Source organism: Oratosquilla oratoria, chromosome 26 (assembly GCF_046742065.1).
Source record: "Oratosquilla oratoria isolate Oo_2021 chromosome 26, ASM4674206v1, whole genome shotgun sequence".
NCBI lineage: Eukaryota > Metazoa > Arthropoda > Malacostraca > Stomatopoda > Squillidae > Oratosquilla > Oratosquilla oratoria.
The window spans coordinates 31,360,171-31,382,312 of NC_134802.1; the positions used below are offsets into that span (position 1 = coordinate 31,360,171).

General features: G+C 39.2%; 1 protein-coding gene across 12 annotated transcripts in view; it reads left to right on the plus strand.

The window, feature by feature from the left end:
- The window catches only part of LOC143039425 (cytosolic carboxypeptidase 1-like), a 193,043-nt gene extending 182,652 nt beyond the window's left edge, over nt 1–10,391 (plus strand). For 9 of the 12 annotated variants that reach the window (XM_076209450.1, XM_076209454.1, XM_076209462.1 and 6 more), the window contains 3 exons: nt 2,219–2,395; nt 4,370–4,485; nt 9,372–10,391. In XM_076209450.1, the coding sequence (XP_076065565.1) occupies nt 2,219–2,395; nt 4,370–4,485; nt 9,372–9,477 (399 nt within the window). In that variant the 3' untranslated portion in view covers nt 9,478–10,391. The other 3 variants (XM_076209456.1, XM_076209457.1, XM_076209453.1) reach the window with 3 other exon arrangements.
- The last annotated feature ends 11,751 nt before the right edge of the window (nt 10,392–22,142 follow it).

Genomic DNA, 22,142 nt, shown 5'->3' on the forward strand with positions numbered 1-22,142 from the left:
TAGCCTGGGTGGTGGTCACCTTAAGTTGGAAATATCTACCTAAGAGTAAAAATGGACTGTTAAGTCTTGTTGGTAACAAAGGATTACAAAGGCAGAGCATGCCGACAGGAGACCTTTTGGTCCATATCTAGGTCGGAAGCGAAAAAAACAATCATAATACAGTAATAATAAATTAATAAATAAAAACTATAATAATGTAAATAAATGAAATACATAAATAAATGCATAGGCATAGTTAAATAATAAATTGACATATAACAAATAATAAATTAAAATCAAACAGACAAATGATAAATAAAAAACAATATAATCAGTTATCATATTTGTCAAAATACAGGGATTTCTCCCCTTCTTCTCTTTTTTCTACATGAGGGTATGGAGAGAGGGGGTCGCCAATTAAGTTAAGCAGTCTCATTGTGGATGTGCTGTGTCTTGCTGCATTGCTTCTGACCCAGGGCAATAGATGTGATACAAGGATGACCCGTCATCCAGGAGGAGCCAAGAAAAGAGGGAGGGATGGGTGGGGGTGGGTACTTCCCTTTTGACTTGGCTACCCCCCTTACAAGGGGGAAAAATTCTTTGGTATAGATAGATAGTCATATATGTAAAGAAAGTTTGGATACTGTCAGACACTTTTATATAACATTTCATCCTTTATAAATGTCATGCAAGAGGACTGATGTTGATAAATGTAAAATAATAGTAATGTGTACTCCTATCTTTATACCATTTAAGGAAAAGGAATGTTCAAGGTAACATATTATGAAGATAGAAACATGTCCCTGGCCCACCCTGAATTTTTCAATCATTTTATTCTCAAATACAGGGTGACCACAAAAACACTCCTTAATTTCAAATATTTATATTATGACATATTGAGTTCATAATCATACAAGTTTGGTATCTAGTTGCAGAAATTAACAAAGTTTCATGTGAGATATGGGTTGATATCATAGGCACTCGATGTGTGCCCCTCTTGTTGCCCGTCAAATATCAAGGCTCCGTCCAGACTTTCTGCAGCATATCTGGCGTAATCGCACGTAGAGCTTCGGTGACACATTCCTGCAATTCATCAATGGTCTTGGGCAAGGGAGGTATGTAAACTTTGTCTTTGACATATCCCCAGAGGAAAAAGTTGCACACAGTTAGGTCTGGTGATCTTAGGGGCCATTTGCAAAACAGTTGGTCGTGTTGTCCAGCATGGCCAATCCATCGGTTTGGTAGGTTTGTGTTGATAAATGCACGTACATTGAGAGACCATTGTGGCGGTGCTCCATCCTGCTGAAAAATGTTGCCATCACCTTCAGCAGCTTGTAGTCTTGGCAGTTCTGTAACATTTCTAGGTAGGTTTGGCCAGCAATAGATGGTCCTTCAAAGAAAGACGGTCCATACACAGACCTCTCTGTTACTGCACAAAACACATTCACTTTGGGAGAGTTACTTTCAAACTCAAGATTGGCATGAGGATTCTGGGTCCCCCATATTCTCTTATTGTGTCTGTTCACCTTTCCACTTAGGTGGAAGGTTGCTTCATCACTGAAGATGATCTTTGACAGCAGACCAGGATCATTTTCCATTGACTCCTGGAGACTGTGGCAAAATTCAAAGCGCATTTCTTTGTCTTTCGGGTATAACTTTTGGACCAGTTGCAGCGTTTGCGTAAGACCTTGCATACTGTGCTTTGTAGAAGTTTTAACTCTCGGCTACATCTGCGTGTCGACTTCTTGGGTCTGCGAACAAAAGCGTCTCTGACCTTGTCTACAACTTCCTCTGACACTGCTGGGCGGCCGGAATGTCCTTTTCTCTGATCACAGATGCACCCCTTGCAATGAAATCACTGTGCCACTTTAAAATGGACTTGTTAGTTGGTGGATTGTTATGATGAATGCGTCTGAACGAACGCTGCACATTTGTAACACTGTTTGTTTTCCCAAACTCCAACACACACCAGCTACATTGCTGTGGGGTGTACGCCATCTTGGATAAGACTGCCACCTAGCGGGTCAGGTAGAAATTGCCAACTGGGAAAAAGAGAGAAAAAAAAAATACATTAGTTTATGCAACTATGGACACCAAACTTGTGAGATTCTGAACTCAATATGTTATATTATGAATAATTTAAATCAAGGAGTGTTTTTGTGGTCACCCTGTACTTCACCTCAAAAATCTCTAAATGTATTGCAATTTTTGTATTTCTGATTTTTCATTCATATCCTAGCTGCTCCCCCGCCTAGCCCAGTGCACCATGAACACCTTCTCCATACGAGACTGCCACTTCACCATTGAGAAGACCCGTGAATCGACTGCACGTGTGGCTGTGTGGCGTCAGTTTGAGGTGGGCATGTCCTACACCATGGAAGCATCAACCTGTGGCTGTGACCAGGGACCCTACAAGGTACAGATCACAAACATTGTTCAATGACTCATTAATGTCTTGAATATATGTGCATATATCGAGGTCTTGTATACATGTGCCTTTTATTTCTATGGGTGTAAGATAAATGACGGGATAGGGAGAGGGGTTGCCGTGGAAGTGAAGCTGCCCTGTTGTGGATTTGCTGTGTCTTGCTGCATTGCTTCTGACCTGGGCAGGAGACAGGGATGACACCTTCATCCACAAGGAGCTAAGATAAGAGGGAAGAAAGGGTGCTGGATGGGAGTGAAATGGGTGGGAGTGCATGCCTTTGACTTAGCTACCTCCTTTATGAAGGGAAAGAAGCCCATAGTGAATAGATAAGATAGATTTTAGTGAAGATTTTGGAAACAGAGAGTGGTTCTTTTCCCCCCATCCTATTAATTGAATTAAAGTTAGAATGTAGATTGAGAGAAGCAAGTAAATGCCATGAGGGATTAAAAAGTGTAATGAGAAATAGACATTTGGGAATGGATGCTAAGAGGAGAGTGTATGAAGGGGAATTGTGCCAACAGCACTGTATGGGGCAGAAACATGGAACATAAGAGAGGAGTTTAAATGTGTTTGAGATGAAATGCCCGAGAAGTATGGTAGAGTTTACTAGGCTGGATAGAGTGAGAAACGAGGAGGTGAGGAGGAGAATGGGGGTGGAAAGGGAGTTGGGAGATAGGGTTGATGAAAGAGCATTAGGATGGTTTGGACACATGGAAAGAATGAGTGAAAGAGGTGTGGAAGGCAGAGGTGGAGGGAGTGAACATGAGGGAGTGACCAAGGATGAGATGGATGGATGGGGTAAAAGAGGCATTGGGAAAGAGGGGAATGTCTGTTGAGGAAGGACGGGAGAGGACAGAAGATAGGGGTGAATGGAGAAGGGTTGTGTATGGATGATGGTATGATGCATAGAACGGAGTGGGTAAGGGATGGAGGGGGGGATGATGGAGTATGTGGGAATGCTATTTTGACACAGCCCGCAGAGATTTCTCTCCATCTTCTCTTTTTCTGCCTGAGGGGATAGAGAGGGGGGTTACCAATTAAATGAAGTGGCCTTGCTGTGGATGTGCTGTGTCTTGCTACATTGCCTCTGACCCAGGGCATAGGGCGAGATGCAGGGATGACCCATCATCCAGGAGGAGGCAAGAAAAGTAGGAGGGAAGAATAGTGAATGGGAGTGGATTCATGCCATTTGACTTTGGCTACCTCCCTTGTAAGGGGGAAAAAAGCCCTTGAGTATATGTATGTATTCATTGATTTTTTTTCTGCACTAAGCATATAAACACTGTACGTACAGAAGCTCATACAGTTCCAGTTTAGTGCAGTGAATATGGAAAATTGCTTACAGTCTTCAAGTTGTCATTAGTCCATTCTTGATGTTCTGAAACAAAAAGAATTAAGGTTTTATTGGTGCCCAGCAATTTGATGTGGATTTTGTAGATCAGAAAATTCATGTGAATGTTTCACAGATCTCTCTGGGAAGGAAATTTGCACAGTTGCCTGTAATGTATCAGTTTCGTACTCTTTCTATGACATAAAGCCCAAAAGGATTAATCCAAATGTGCTACACAACCCCATTGTTACTGAGAAGGCACTATCAAGATAATCAAAATAGCCTTGTGGTCGGCAGAATGAAAGGTAAAGTGTCAGTTGGTCCACAAATGGTTGGTGTGGATACAGGGGGGGGCCTCCCCCCCAACGCTCCGAGTATGGTACACGTTCATGATAAGTCAGTATTTGTATGTGAATTATATATGATTTTACATACACTTACAAGGAAAACAGACTTAGGTTTCTGGACCAGTCTCCAAGCCAGCAGCATTATTCTTGGGGTTAAAATATCGGCGTGTTTCAAGTAACGGTTATCAGTTCGGGCCCCCCCCCAAATAACATTCCTGGAGTCCGCACCTGCCAGAAGAGATTCTTGAAGCAGCTATAACTTGTACTCCTTTTTTGTGACATCAGGGCCAGCACCTTAGTACACACCAGTTGGTCGAGTCGGGAGAAGGATTCTGCGTGGCATTGTCCTACTTAGATGCCAGCATGGAGACCATCACTGAAACTCTTAGTTCTGCTAACAGGTAAGAAAATATTTTCAGTATATCATCTAGTGGTCATACTGAAAGAACTAAGTATCTGTCTTCTTTATGTTTTATTTTGATTATATATGTTAAATGGTTTTGTATGGCCTAAAATGTGAGTAGAGCTATGTAAAATGGATGTTTTTGGTTATTCAGTTATTCAGAATATGGTACCAGAGAATATATATATATGTACAACACTGAATGGGTCCCAGTGATTAGAGATACATTTTAACAACCACAATGCACTTTAATTCTAAGCCATCAAAGGCCAGCATGCTTGAATTTGAAATATGGTACTGCCCAAGACTCGAACCGGGCATCCTCATGACCTAGTTGGAAAGTCACTGTCACACTTGTCATGAGGATGCCCAGTTCGAGTCCTGGGCAGTACCACAATTCAATTTCAAGCATGCTGGCCTTTGATGGCTTAGAATTAAAATGCATTGTGGTTGTTAAAATATATATATATATATATATATATATTATATATATATATATATATATACAGTATATATATATATATATATATATATATATATATAGTATATATATATATATATATATATATATATACTTTTTTTTTCTTCCCCAAAATAAACACTGTTAGAAGATAACTACCTTAAGAACATAGAGACAGCAAAAATAAACTCTCCTGAGATCATGAAAAGTAACATCAGGTGATGGGTTTATGTAACAAGTTTGTGATAGTAATGGATATAAAAACATTATTTTAAAGCATACAGTAAATGCTGAGTTTCCAAGTTATCCTTAGATCTGATAAAGAAAATTTTTCATGTTTCTTACTTGTGTCTGCAGTGAAAGTATGATTACAAGAATGATAGTGATACCAGAAAGGAGATTAGTTGACTTATTTTCACAGTTAATAGTCTTGTTGCATTATGATTCTTAGCCATATAGTTGTTATATATGTGACAAGCAGACAAATTACTTTTCCTTCAGTTCATGTGTAAAAAAAAAGGAATTCAGAATCACCAAAATTTTTGTTAAGTAAAAATGTAATCACCCACAGATTTTATTGTCAATGGAACAGCAACCCATAATAGTAGCAATTGTTACAATTTCACTGACTGGAAACTGTCAGCCCCACAGTGGCTGGCACCAGTCCTTGGGCCCTCCTATATATGTATTGGAAGAAATGTTGAACTATTAGCTGTGTTGTGTTAGTGGAGGACAATTTCCGTGTCACTGTCTGAAAGTATTAGAAGGAGGGGAGCAGATGCTAGTTGTCAGCTCTCCATACGTGGAAAGTTGGAAGAGATACACTGAAAGTCATTAGGGAGAGATTTTGGCCCTGTTCGTATAGAGACCAAGTGTCAGCCCTCTGGGGCTCCACCTCCAGATGGTGGTGAGGGTTTTGATGGATTTTGAAAATGGTTAGCACAAAGATGATTCATCTTACTATCCCTCTTGTAGGTAGGGCCATCCCCAAGTAGGTATCCATATTTGTTCCTCTGCTGACCGTATCAACAGGACAATTAAGTGTATTTGTTGACACCTGCTATAGTTTGTGTATTCCAAGAAGTCCATTCAAGGTGTGGCATATGTTGTTATTTACCACCAGCTGCTCTGCCTAATCAACCTTAGCCTCTCACTTGTATCCCAACTCTGTGTTAGTTGATTTTTTCTTCTTCTTTTTTCTTTTCTTTTTGAATGAAGCAGCCTTGCTGTGGATGTGCTGTGTCTTGCTGCATTGCCTCTGACCCAGGGCAATGAGCGAGATGCAGGAATAACCCATCATCCAGGAGGAGTCAAGATGAAAGAGAGGGAGGGAGTGGTAGTGTATGGAGGTGGAATGTGTGGGAGTGGATTCATGCCTTTAACTTGGGCTACTGCCCTTGTAAGGGGGAAAAACCCCTTGGTATAACAATGATAAATAATAATAATAATAAAAGGTTTATTTCAATAGCAGTAGTACACTGACAATAATACAATTCAAAAGTTGATTAGAAATATAAAACTTAGAGTACGTACACGGTATAAGTTTACATATAGTTCATTATGTGCACAATGGATGGGATGGCACTGGTTTTGTAGCGGTCAGTCCTTGGCGCTTTGATTGGTACGAGCCTATTTCTGTGTCTAGTGGCGTGGTGAGGTGTATGTGTTCTTTGTATATAGTAAAGGAAACTGTATGGTACAATAAGCATCACATTTTAGGATCGTACCAACAATTTTAATCAATTCTGACACATGACAACAGCGCTTTCTCCCCATGTTGCCATGCTGAGGTGTCACAGGGAAGATGGGAGAGATGAGGTGGGTTATCATCATTACAATCCTAAAAAGTAATACTCATTTTATTGTACAGCTCCCTTTACTATACATAGAATATAGAAATAAAAAAATAAAAAATCAAATAGCACATAGATGGGAAATAAGAGAGAGACATGTACTAAGATTGGTTTGCCGCAACATATAGCACACTGTGAACGGACTCCTTCTACTGCACGGACTATAGTAATTGTATCACTTTTCATCTGTCTTACCAGCTGTTTTGGTGATTCTGAATCCATTTTTTTTTTTATAGATGTACTGAAAATAAGACCATTATTAGCCAATCAAATGAATAAGAAAATTAGAGATCAAACTTCAAGTTTAGATTAGTGTGACTTGTAACAATGTTTCAGAAAGGCATCAAGTTTTCTATTTCTGAAGTTTTTTAAATTTACGGTCATATTAACAGTTCAATAAAGCATCCAGGTTACAAATAATGTTAAGAAATATCACTGTCCTGCTTCTCAAGGTCAAATTCTACTTACATCTCTTTACTTTTACCGTATCATTCACAAGTACAAAAAGCCTTTGTTTTTTTTATTTAGCAACTCAAATAATGCTACTTTCTTCTTATTTCTGTACTTTGATTTTGTTTTCAGTTTCTTCATTGTTAATATTTACCTTTTTTAAGCTTTCCAGCCATCTCTCTCCACTTCTCTTCAAATCTGTGATGCTTGTTTTCAATCTTAGAGTTTAATTTGTTATTTATTATTTTAAGCTCTTATAACCAGCAGTCACGCATTTGCTCTTAATTTTATTGATACCTTGTTTCCTCTCTAGTTATTGTATCATATGTATCTATTCTTAAAGCTTTGTATGTTTTACCTATTGGATATGGAGTCTAAAACCACCCCATAATACAGGGAACGGAAAATAAGGAATGAAATTAAACTGCAAAACAGCTTTTGCTGGTATCATATTGATAATAGACTGTGGAGACGACATTAGATGGTGGATGCATACTGCATGGTACCAAGCTAAGCACTCAAAGATGTTTTGCTTTTCCTTGCTTAGTGAGGGTGAGGAAGAGGAGAACTGTGATAGTGATAGTGACGAGGAATAGTCTATGATGACAGCGTGGCAGTCAGGCAGGTAACTTACAAAGATGTGGTCAGGTCAGGTCAGCTTCAAGCTTTGGAATGTGACAAAAAATTAGCTTGTGGTTTTTTATTGGATAAAGAGCAAGTTACAATATGGCTTCCCCCTTGCCCTCCAGATCTTGTGGTTGACCATTAAGGAGACCATTTCCCCCTTTGTTAGCCCTTGGGAAACTTGAAATGTTCTCCCCTTTTCTGTATACTGTACTTAGATTTATGTAGTGCTGTTTTGGCTTGGTCCCACCCAAGTGTCCTGCGTAAACGTTTTTTCTGTTATTCCCCGTGTTTCACGCTCCTGCTTAGCATTCTGAAATGAACATTAGTGTAGAGTATAAAGTTGTTAAAAGTTTAAACATTAATGAACATCGGGACCAGGTCACCCTTACAACTGCCCTTCCCATGACCTGGCAGTCAGAGACGATATCATGATCTTCTTGCTCTGTTTTCACTGAAAAGAACTACAAGGAATACATTGATTCACACAGAGAATACATTTTATCTGCTTTGATTGCCAGCCTATATTTTAGATACCATTCACTTTTTCTGACTATTCTCTGATTTACAGACAATTATTTTACTTGGTTTTCAGGCTTACTGTCAGTAATTCTCTTTCAGAGTCTTGCACACTAAAACATTAAATAGAAAACTGATGCACCCATAAATGACACTTACCTTGATTGACATAAAAAGCCATACTTCTTTCTGCTCATGGAATTCACACTTAAACATCCACATTTTATGACCTTAACATCAAATGTCCTTGCGTAAGAAGTCATTAACACCCTGTGTGTTTGCCTCATGAGTATTCGTGTTTTGAGGAGATAGTTATCATTTTTACATGTAGTAATTGATGGCAATATTTTTGCTAAATGCTTTTATGTAAGATTAGAAAACATAATCTTTGACTTGATGAGACAACCCCTATATTGTGGTATGGGTTCTAAATAGTTGCTCATCTAACCCATTTAACAACCTATCAAAGGCCAAATGGTTTAGAAATTACTTTGGCTGTTTAAGATGTGATTTAGAGTACCTGTCCAACTTTGTTTTCTATATATTTTGAAGTCATCATGAAAGTGATTGAATTAATCTGTATGAATATTTTGATGCTGACAGCATGAGCCATACTCAAAGCACATTGATATGTTTGAGATCCCTTTTTTGCACATTAAGACAAATTTTAACCTCTTTGTGTGCATTTTAGATAAGGCAGGTTTAATCTAACCACAAATAGTTATTTAGTATATACTCACATCCTCATGAATGGTCAGATATAATTCAAACAGCTAATATATGCTTCTGGAGATTTGTGGTGATTTTTTATTGATTAACAGAATTTGTTGCCAAGGTAACTGAGTTTCACTTGTCCAGTAGAAATATTTCTATGCTCTTAGACTCTAATGAGCATAACATGAGTTGCAATACTATCAGGTAGTTATAATAATGTCTAAGAAAAATATTGATAGATGTCATGTTTTCTTTATATTGCAGAATGGAAGACAGAGAAAATCATGGAACTGAAGTTGAGCGCCTTTTGGAAGAGGAAGAGTTGAATTCTGAGGATGAACTAGATTTGGATTTGTATGGATGCTGTTGATGTTGTTAGCATCGACAAATATTATTATAATACTGCAGTTGATGCTTTTAAACTTTTGGCTGGTTGTTGTATGCCTGAAAATGTTATAGTTGACAAAGGTTATATTCTTGTTGTTTGTTAAAGAGAGAATGGATTGATGGTTGGTATATGATGACTTTTGTGTGTAGAGTACCTATGTATCCCTGGAAACCTATCATTGGACATGTTTGAAATGTAAACAAATTATTGTTCATTATCATCCATAGTGAAATGTAATGACAAAATGTTTGGCCTCAATGTATGCCCAATAATTCACATTAGCTGTCCATCACTCAACCATTACAGCATCTATGATATTGTCATCCTTACCTTCTGTATGAACTGTGTCCAGTTTACTTCTGGCAAAATAGCAGTTTGTGAAAAGAAATGTGTGAAATATTTTTTTTTGCTTTCTTCCTTTTTTCCATTGTCAGTTGAAGACAAAGGCATTTGTGCATGTCTCTGTTTGTGTACACGTACATACAGTATATATAGTGTGTAATTCCTCTCTCCACTCACATCATACACTCATCCTTTTGTACTTTTATTCTTCTTTTTTCATGATGGCACAATGTTTCCACCATTCACCTTCGTGTTTCACTGCCTCATTTGTCTCTCCACATTTAGTCTTTTACTCATCGAACACACATTCATACATGCCACCCAATTCCTAATTGTATGTTCCTATATATCTGCTTCCTTCCTACTTTGCCAAGCTCATAGTTTCACCCTCTAGTTACCTTCATATTCTCATCTTTACATACGAAGCTATTGTCAGTAAAAAGATGGGGTACCTGAATTTTTTTTCTCATAAATGTTCCTTTTGTCTTTCCAAAAAAATTCAGGAGAGGAGGGATGTGCACTGTGACCCCCTCCCCCCCCCATCACCATTGCTTCATATCACCCAGGCTATGCCACCCACTCACCCATCCCATCCATTGCCAATAATTACTGGAAGATTTTTAACCTCTCTATTGTGCCAGAAGCCTCGTCTGAATCCATGGAGATCATGGACGTAGAACCTTTTCACTTTCTGTGAACATGATTCACTCGTTCCTTTCGTCTAGATGACCTTTACTCCCACAGTCAGTCTCTCCTTATCACTGTGGGCCTCTTGCAAGAGAGATTTGGTGCAATGGGCAGATTGCTCCACATCACGTCTTGTACCTAATCAGTCAACACCTAATTGTTAACCTTTCCTAATGCACTCAGGAAGCTATCTGACCTTAGTTTACCTGAGAATTTATTGTGTGAATAGGCAAGTACTGTGTTTAGACGTTTGTTTTTGTATAGTCGATTTGTGTAATGTATTACAAATGTGTGCCAATACCTGATTAGAGAGTCAATTTATTATGTCCGTTTGTATATGGAGCAGTAGGCCAAGTCCCACCTACTGTATGGCTTCTACCTTTCTTTACTGGGTGTTCTAGAAGATTTGGAAAGGTCTAACCTGTATTGTCTCAGGGTTTATAGAGTACTTCACTGCTCGGAGGTTGTAATGGTCGCAGACTGTCTTTGAATGACTTGTTGAAACAGGGTATTGCTGTTCAGTTCTTGTTTTTGCTTGCATGGTCAGATAGCTGGAGGGGTTGTTATATGGTGCCACTAGTACTCCCTGGGAAATGGAGCTCTCCTCATCCTGGGGTTTGAGCCTCTACCTTTCTTTCAACTTCTCTGTAGTCAGTTCAGTTGAACATGGCAGAGATTTTCTTCACAAATGTTTTTTCTGAACAGTTGCTTTAAATCTCCAGGTCTTGTTGAGTTGCACTTTTCCACTATTCCCTTTTTTTTTTTTCCACTGATGTGCAATCAGTCAGTCAGTCCATCACTCCAGGCCTTTCTTGCAAGAGACCCGCAACTCCCAGCAGGACAAAGGCAGTCACCCAGCCAAGAGATACTATGCCACTATCTAGAAATTGTTAATGTGATGGTTTAACGTCATGCACTCCTTCCATCAGAAGGGTAGGACAGTGCTCCTTACAGAGGACTTTGTAGTGTGGAATTTAATCAACCATGCCCTTGGTTCAGCTTCGCCAGTGGCAGGATTTGAACTGCCATCCCCTCGACCTTCGCCGCAAGTAATGACGACGCCCTGACCCTCTCAGCCAGCAGACTTTTAATGTCTTTGCTGCTGGGTCAATTTTTCCTCTAATAAATCCTTACCAAAATAAACAGACTATAGCACTATAGCTGAAGTGAAGCCTAATCTAGTCCCAGGATTCAAATGATGTAGAGCTGCCCAGTGACTATCACCATCACTCCAATCAGTATCTAAAGGGTTCTGATAGATCAATGATTTTATCCCTTTACTAAACCACCCTCCTCCTCCTCCACCACCTTATAAGGGGGAATGGGCTTCTGGTATATGTATGACTGAAAGGGATTCCCTACTGGTGCATAATAAAGTCCCTTCCTTGTAGCAGACAGAATAAAAGAAAAAGTCATATTTGTTATGAGCGATATAGATGATCTTTTCATTTCCATAGGGGTGGTGTTGTCATCTTCGAGGTGAATAAGATAGCCAGGCCATCCTGTATAGAAGAGGTTAATTATTTATCTGCATGTTTTACAGTTGTCAGACCATGACTACTTGTGTGAAGAAGAATCTTCGTGAGTACCCAATGTGCTTCATTGCTGAGGTTTCATATCTAACTTTTTCTCTTTCTGTCTTCTGTTGTTCAAGAAATAGTGCAATGCATATGCCATTGGAGTCTTGTCATATTATTATTTGTTGAATGACAAGTGGAAAAATATAGTTATATTATGGTGTGGACAGATTTTGTGTAGACAGATTCTCATTAGGGATTCATCTGCTGTCTTCTATTTTATGAGTGAAATGCAAGCCTGTAGCTACTCTCATGTTTGATTTTTTTTTTTTTTTTTTCCTATGTGGAGATGCATATCACCTCATCAGAGTATAAGCTGAACACATACTTTTAAAGTTCTTGTCTATGTCTTGCATCACAGTTTGTTGAGTACAGCAAAAGATATGAGAACTTGTTTAGTTGTTAGTTGTGTCAACCTGTTTCTATAAGTTGTCATATTGGAAAAAATAGAGTAACAAACTTCTGCTAACCTCATACAGTCACTGAGGTGCAGCATGTAGAAAAAATACATTTGATAATGGATCATTGAATAATATCAATGTCTGGTCAGGAAGACATTCTCAACATGAAATTATATTTGTTAGAAGCACGGGCCATATTATCTTGCACTTGTTGCAAGAGCAATTGCAGCAGATGTGACAGTAGTTCTTGATACAAGTGGCCAAAGAAACACGCACACTCACATGTTATAGGAAGTTTACTGTAGCATAAAATTTGCCATTTGCCATCTCTCCATTTGCTCTTCCTCCTTTTGTCACATTCTCTTCATTCCAATAATTTAGGTGTTCAGAAATACTTTCATTTCATTCCATAATATTGTAAGGAAGATACAATATTCATGTTTTATTTCATACTTTAGTGCAGATGCTACTGCAGATGAAATTTGTATAGGCATTATGTACGTGAAAATGTTTTCTGACAAATTATTTAGATGATAGAAAATATAAACACAGGATAGCAAGGCTTCATTTATATTCTTTACTTCTCTGTCACAGGAACTTTCGCTGAAGAAGTGCCTATGTGATTGAAATGTTAAGAGTATTAAGAAGGTTTAGCCATCCCCTAGGTTTATGTTTTCCATCATTATATATATATATATATATAGTAAAACTTAAACCCACTCTAGGAGAAAGATAAGCTTAGATACAGGGTTAACCGTATATTTCGACCACTAGCTGTGGTCCTCTTCAGCAGTTACGACAGCTAGTGGTCGAAATATACGGTTTACCCTGTATCTCAGCTTATCTTTCTCCGAGAGTGGGTTTAAGTTTTATTTTGCTCATGTGTTACAACATCTACGTTACTTGATTTGATAAATATATATATATATATATATATAGATACACACACACATCTTAGTACTCTTTCTTATAATTGTGAATTGGTTCTTGTCATTCCTTTAAGCTCAGTGACTACTGTATTTGCAAAGATTTTTACTTGATTGTTCCTAATGATAGATTTATTCATTGATATTAATAAGTAATATTAAAAAAAGAATTGCGATTTCTTTTTGTTTTTAATGTGTTGTAGATATACTTGTTAACTGAGTTTTCTATTTGTTTTTTCCCATCCTTCAAAATTGTATGAGAACTGTGTGTAGAAGTGCAGCACACTTTGAATAGCAATAAGGGATGTGGCTTAAACAAATATGTTATAGATGCTGAAACTGCAAGCATAAACAGAGTTTATGAATAAAATGAGGGACTGAAAATGGTATAATTTCATTTACCTGACTATGAACCAAATTATTTGTCACGATTCTCCATTGTAACTCATACATTGTCAGTCCAATGTATGGCTGAGATACTTGCTGGCATCAACAAAGATTTTTTTTTTTTCCTAGATAGAGCATGAAAAAAGTACCCATAGTTGAATACATCTATGTGACCACTTGTCACTCTAGGATGGATCAAGAGAATCTCTCACATGAAGATTTTCAAGAAGGGATATGTTTAAATGCATTTGAGATGAAATGTCTGAGAAGTATGGTAGCTGTTACACAGTTGGAGAAACATGAAGGTGAGGAGGAGAGCTGGGGTAGAAAAGAAGATGGTAGACAGGGTTGATGAAAGGTTTGGACAAATGGAAAGAATGAGTGAAGAAAGATTAGTAGAATAGGTGTGGAAGGCAGACGAGGAGGGAGTGAGGCAGTAGTCGTCACTCAGGTCAGGTCAACCGGGTAGCTGCTTCAGTTAGTGATTGTGTTACCGTGTTCAGCGCCGAAGAAGTACAATCTCTACTTAGTAGAATTGAAGCCTTGGAGGATGCTGTTAAGTGCCTTAAAGAGGAGAATTGAGTTCTCCGCTCGAAGGCCCATGATATGGAAGACAAAATTAGCAATGAGCATGGATGGAATACGGTGAAAAATAAGATGCGGAAAAGTGATAAAAAGTCCTCACCAGCCCCACTGAAATTCAAAAACTCATTTCAAATGCTGGCAAATCTGCAGGAAGAAGAAACTAATGAAATCCAAGAGAAGAAGGAAAGGGCAGACGCTGGATCCCTGCCCACAGGTAAGATTTTGGTAGTAGGAGACAGTCAAGTGAGGTATTTAGACAGGGTTTTCTGCGACAAAGATAGGAAACATAGGACGTAGGTGTGTTTCCCCGGCGCGGGCATAGGAGATGTTAGAGATAGGATTGAAGAGTGTCTAGTAGGGGAAGGTAAGGACCCAGTAGTTTGCTTAAGTGCTGGAGGAAATGATATAGGTAAGTTAGGGAGTGAGGAATTATTTGCGCGGTACCGGGATGCGCTAGACAAGATCAGAAATAGGGGAGGTGTTCCTGTAGTACATATGTGGAATCCTTCCGAGGCATAGAGTTGGAGGCATGTGGCATTCCAGGGCTATTGCAATGAATTGCAGGCTGGCAAAACATTGTAAGGCCAATGGATGGGCATTTGTCGACAACTGGGACCACTTTTATGGTAAGAATCACCTATACACAAGGGACGGAGTGCACTTGTCTCCCAGAGGATTTCGGCTCCTTGCTGAATCCCTTGAGCGAGAAGTAGGCATCCTACAGGGTTTTTTCGGGTAGATTACGTGGGAGTAGGGGGGGAAGTATCGGAATATAGTTTAGGCAATAGAAGCAACTTAGAGGAGTGTGTAAAAAATCACCAAAGCAGGTGGAGGGAAGATAAACTTGAAGTTTACTATACAAATAGCAGGAGCATAATTAAAAAAAAATATTTGCTGCGAGGTAAAGCATGTGTAGAAAATTTCGATATATAGCTATTACTGAATCCTGGATCAACATGGCTGATAAACATTTCCTTCCAGAAATCGAAATAGAAGGATATAAGTTTTTTCATAAGGATAGGGTTGGCAGAAATGGGGGAGGTGTAGCACTTTTCATTAAAAATACATTAAACTGTATTATCAACAATTCAATTAAGGAAGAGGACTGTGCGGAATCTATTTGGGTAGAGATTATAGGCAAGAATAAGAAAGTTATTATTGGCGTCTTGTATAGACCTCCTAACCTCAGCATTGAGCAGACTGATTCCCTGATTCATGAAATTCACAGAGCGTCCCAGTACAAAAACGTTGTGATCATGTGAATTTTAATTATAGAAACATTGACTGGGAAACTTTAATAGATCACGAAGCGAAGAAATTCCTAGATGTGGTGCAGGATAATTTCCTAAAGCAAGTGATTACCGATCCTACGAGGGGACAAAATACCCTGGACTTAATTTTAACAAATAATGAGCACCAAATTAGCAATGTAATAGTGGGAGATAGTCTAGGCTCTAGCGATCATCAAGAAATAAGATTGAATGTTATTAGGGGAAAATTAAAAAGTACGAATAACGTTCAAGTACCAGACATCAGGAAAGCAAACTTTGACAATATAAAAACCTATCTGAAATTGAATACGAAAAGCCATGCGGACGTTTCGGACATTGTCGATTCTCGATGCGGGGCTGGAAGTCAGGTCTGGGTCACGGAGGGTAATATGCATACCTTAGGTCAGGTCATTTGGGAGCGAGGGCCCAACAGTCAGGTCAGCAATTTAGAAGAAATGTAAAGCAATCTGATCTAATTGTTAATGCACAAAACACGTTTATCCCCCTAAAGTCAATACGGAAAAATAGTAATAATCCCAAATGGATGATGGATGGACAGATTGAAACATGAGATCGGAATGAAAAGAGGACTTTACGTAAAAATAAAAAACTGGGAATCACACCTTAGATCAAGATATAACGAAATGGCAAAGCTGGTTAAAAGGAATACACGTTCAGCGAAACGTAATTATGAAATCAAGGTTGCCAGTCAAGCAAAATCCAACCCAAAGGGTTTCTTTCACCTCTATAGAACAAAAAATAAAGAAAGAATAGGACCAATTAAAAACGATGAAAATGTCATGATAGAATCGGAGGAAAAAATGAATGAGGAGTTTAACAATTATTTTCTATCGGTGTTTACTAATGAGAGGTTAGATAAAGTACCTGACTGCGATCCGATTTTCAGAGGGGATGAAGAAAGTAGTCTAACTAAAATCAGCATTAGTAAAGAAGTAGTCAAGCAGATTGACAGACTTAAAGCTACAAAATCTCCGGGCCCAGACGAAATTTTTTACAAGATTGCTTAAGGAGTGTAAATTTGAAATCTGCGACCAGTTAACTGAAATATTCAATAAATCGGTAGACACTGGTTCTGTTCTAACTGCTTGGAGGCAGGCAAACGTTGTTCCTGTTTTTAAGAAGGGAGATAGATCGTCTATATGAACTGCAGGCCAATCAGTTTGACATCGGTTATAGGAAAAATGCTTGAATCAATAATAGTAAATAGACTCAGAGAACACATTGAAGGGCATAATCTAATTCGTGATTCACAGCATGGTTTCTCCAAGGGTAAGTCATGTGTGACTAATCTTCTATCCTTTTACACTAAAGTATATAAGGCGTCAGACAACAATGAAAAATACGATGTTATTTACCTTGACTTTAGCAAAGCGTTCGACAAGGTGCCACACCAGAGACTACTAAATAAAATCAAAGCCCATGGCATAGGAGGAAAAGTGTTAGAATGGATTAGAGCTTGTATTAGTAACAGAAAACAGCGGGTCACCATAAATGGAATAAAATCTAGGTGGGGCAATGTTACTAGTGGGGTCCCCCAGGGCTCGGTTTTGGGTCCCTTGTTGTTCATTATGTATATAAACGACTTAGACGATGGGATAGATAGTGATGTTAGTAAGTTTGCGGATGCCACTAAAATAGGACGCCTAATTAGGTCAGGAGACGACGCCCAGATTCTGCAGGATGATCTTAATAAATTGTTAACATGGTCGGTGAAATGGCAAATGAACTTCAATATCTCTAAGTGTAGCGTGTTAAACATAGGGCTACACAACCCCGAAAATAGATACAACTTAGATAACACGTTTTTAGAACAATCTGAGTGCAAGAGGGACTTGGGAGTTCTGGTGAGTCCGGACCTTAAAACCAGGAGGCAGTGCATTAGTGCAAGAAATAAAACTAACAGAGCATTAGGCTTCATTGCTAGGACGGTAACGAATAGAAGTGCAGAGGTAATTATTAAACTCTATCTAGCGATAGTTAGACCCATCCTTGACTATGCGGTACAGTTTTGGTCTCCGTCCTACAGAATGAACATAAATTCACTAGAATCAGTACAGAGAAGAATGACCAAAATGATACATGGACTCAGAATTTTGCCTTACGAAGAGAGGCTTAGGGACCTAAACTTACACTCTCTGGAAAGACGCAGAGTGTGGGGTGATCTAATAGAAGTGTTCAAGTGGATCAAAGGCTATAACAAGGGTGATGCAAACAAGATCATCATAATAAAACAACAGGGCAGGACTCGCAGTAATGGATATAAACTGGACAAATTTAGATTTAAGAAGGAAATAGGCAAGAATTGGTTTACTAATAGGGTGGTCGATGAATGGAATAAACTTAGTAACCATGTAGTAAGCGCTGAAACTATCAGTTGTTTTAAAAAACGATTAGACAACTTTATGGATGGGGATGACAGGTGGTGATGGATACGGAGCTGCCTAGTGTAGACCTTATGGTCTCTTGCAGTCTCCTTTATTCTTATGTTCTTATGAACTTGAGGGGATGACCAAGGATGAGATGGATGGATGGATGGATGGGATGAAAGAGGGCATTGAGCATTAACCAAGAAGGGGAGAATCCAGGAGATAGGGGTGAGTAGAAAATGGCTGTGTATAGATGATGAATTTAGGTAAAAATGGCACAGTAAAAACGGTACAGGTAAAAATGGCACAAGTGAAGAAATAGGTACAAATGGCACAAGTGAATTTTTTGTGAAAAAAATGGCAAAGTGTTTAGAAAATGTTTTTGAATATTTTTTCGTAAAATGATAAAATAAATAATATATCATATACCTGTAACAAGCAAGATTTCTTTCAGCTTGATGTACTTTGGGAAATTCATTGGAACAGCTTGATGAACTTTGGAAAGTACTTCAAGCTCTCCCAGTGGTTCCTTAACAAAATAAATACCTTACTCCTGGTTCACTACACACCATTAGATCTAACTGGCTCTTCAACAACCCCATCATGGAAGTCATAGTGAGTAACAAAGGAAAAGAGAAGATTTGCTTCTAAGGATACATGAATACGAAACAGATTGTAAGATCAACTACTATCAGATGGAGATGTGTTAGGAGAACATCTTTTTGTAAAGGCACCATGACCACCAGCCAGCCTTGATATGACTGATCCTGTACCAGCTAATGACCACAACCACGCTCCTGATTCTGCAGCTATTTCAGCCACAAAAGGCATCAACAACATGAAGAGAAAAGCAGCAGAAACAGAAGATAGACATAGCCAGATTTACAGCAATAACCTGGATAACTTATCGGCTGAAGGAAAGGCGTTACTTGCAAGTGAGGACATCATAAAGAGAATATTGCGTAACCAAAGATCAAAACGCTATCCATAAGTACCAGAACGACTCGAGGATCTGAAACTTACTGGAGAATGGACAACTACTGCAGCTCCCAAGCCCAAACCATTTTTGTTCTTCGACAATGGACCATACATTGGCAACCGCATCATTGCGTTTGGTTCTGATGAATCCCTGCGGTTACTTGCTTCTGCTGATACATGGCTGATGGATGGCAATTATGCAATGGCTCCACTAGGATTTCTACAGCTTTATGTAATACGCGTCCCAATTGGTAATACTGCAGTTTCTGCTGTTTTTGCTTGTCTGCAGACTAAAACACAAGATGATACATATGAAACCCTGCTACAGGCAATCATGGATCACTGCCACGAGATTGAGCTCTACCCAGACCCAACAGTCATAATTGTTGACTTCGAGCAGGCGATCATCCAAGCTATCAGCAATGTTTTTGGACCGTAAACACGCACGCACACAAGGTTGTTTCTACCACCTGACTCAGACAGAGTACCTGGTTTCAGAAAAATACAGGACCTTGGCCTCACCAACCACTACAAACAAAGAGAGTGAAAACTTTCGTCGTCATTTCTGTGGACAGATCGACTCATTGGCATTTATACCAGTTAATTAAAGATGTTCCAGCGGGAATGCAGTTACTCAAGGCTAGATGTCCTGATGAAGCAGCTCCCCTGCTAGAGTACTTCGACCTAACTTATGTTTCTGGTACATACGTTCAGAGAAGAAGACGGAACTTCCAGTCAGGCATTCCAGCAGTAAACCTTCGGCGTATTCCAGCAAGATTTCCTCCAGAACTTTGGAACGTACATCAAACTACCATGAATGACTGTCAAAGAACTAACAACCTATGTGAAGGCTGGAACAAGTTTTATCATCTTGTAGGCTTCCAGCACCCATATATCTGGAAACTTATAAGAACAATCAAGAATGAAGAAGCTGTTGTGAGTGCAGTGATAGCAAGAAACTCAGTTGGTGAACAACCACCCAGGAAGAAAACAAAGAGAGTATATGTCGATCTACAACAAAGACTAAAGAATTTATGCAAAGACTACACAGAAGGAAGGAAAAACCTTGATCAAGTGTTACGTGGACTTGTTTTGGGTGGCTAATGAGTGCGCAACTTAAAGAGTTCAATTTTATATTTGGATACACACAAAATGACACAATCAACAAATGCGTCCACCCTCAACAAGGCCGTCTTTGACACTGACGCCACGCTCTCGTTCGCGCCAAAACAAAGACGCGCATCGCATCTGCGATATCCGACATAAATACAAAATACATTTTATAATATAATCATTACAATAATACTAAAATAATACAATACATATACTATACACCATGCCAACACAGACTTGGTCACAACATAAGATTCTAGTTATCAAAACGGTGTTCTCATGTCTAAACATATTCCATTTTACTATAATTGTTTTTCATAGAATTTAAACCTATAAAATGGAGGTAAAACAGTTTTCTTTTTTTACAAATATAATAAATGTAAATAAAAGGTTATATGTGATATATTAATCAAATATATTTGATTCAAAACCGGTTTTCACTTGTGCCATTTTTACCTATTTTTTCATTTGTGCCATTTTTACCTGTGCCGTTTTTACCTGTGCGTTTTTACCGTGCCATTTTTACCTGTGCCATTATCACCGTGCACCATAGATGATGCAAGGAAGGAATGGGATGGGGGGAAGGGGTAGAGAAAAGTTTTTACAAAGGCGGAGCATGCTGACAGGAGACCTTTTAGTCCATGATTAGGTCAGATGCAAAAAATATATGATAATGAGAAAAGAATAAAAATACAATAAATAAAATAAAAATTAGAATTATATAAATGATAATAAATACATATACCAAAGGCTTTTTCCCCCTTACACGGGGGGTAGCCAAAAAGAAGAAGGCATAGAGACCACTCCCACCCATTCCATCCCCTACATATTCCACTCCCCTCCACCCTCCCTCCCTCCCTCCCTCTCATCTTGGCACCTCCTAGATGACGGGTCATCCCTGCATTCTGTCCACTATCTTGGGTCAGAAGCAGTGTCGCAAGACATAGCACATCTACAGCAAGGCCGCTTTATTAATTCGGCGACCCACCCACCCACCCTCCGTCCCCTCATGCAGAAAAGGAGAAGATGGGGAGAAATCCCCTTGGGCTGCGTCAAATTTCTCATACTTCCTCTCCCCCCATCCTGCACCCACTCCCCCTCATGCATCACAGCATCATCTATACACAACCCTTCTCCATTCACCCCTATCTTCTGTCCTCTACCGTCCTTCCTCAACAGACATTCCTCTCTTTTGTAATGCCCCTTTTACCCCATCCATCCATCTCATCCTAGGATGCCCTCTCATATTCACTCCTTCCACCTCTGCCTTCCACACCTCTTTTACTAATCTTTCTTCACTCATTCTTTCCATGTGTCCAAACCATCCTAATACTCTTTCATCAACCCTATTTCCCAACTCCCTTTCCACCCCTGTTCTCCTTCTCACCTCCTCATTTCTCACTCTATCTAGCCTAGTAATCCCTATCATACTTCTCAGACATTTCATCTCAAACACGTTCAAACTCCTTCTCTCTTCCTCCTTTAAGTTCCTTGTTTCTGCCCCGTACAGTGCTGTCAGCACAATCACTCCTTCATATAACTTCCTCTTAGCATCAATTCCCTGATGTCTATTTCTCATTACACTTTTTAATCCACCAAGGCATTTACTCGCTTCTCTCAATCTACATTCTACCTCCACCCCCACTCCTCCCTTTCCTGCCACATTCGCACCCAACTATCTAAAACTATCCACTTCCTCCAGTCTTTCACCTTTAATGCTCACTTCCAGCCTGCTGTCACCCTCTCTCCTTGTACATCTCATCACCTTACTTTTGCCCACATTTATCTTCAGCTTCCTTCTTTCACACACCTTCTCAAACTCTGTCACTAACTTCCTCAATCTCTCCTCTGATCCTGCTACAAGTGCAGTGTCGTCAGTAAACAACAACTGGCTTATTTCCCACTTTTCTCCATTTTCTTTAACCATCTTCAACCCCTGACCCACTACCCTTGCATTCACCTCTCGCACCACCCCATCCATGTATAGATTGAA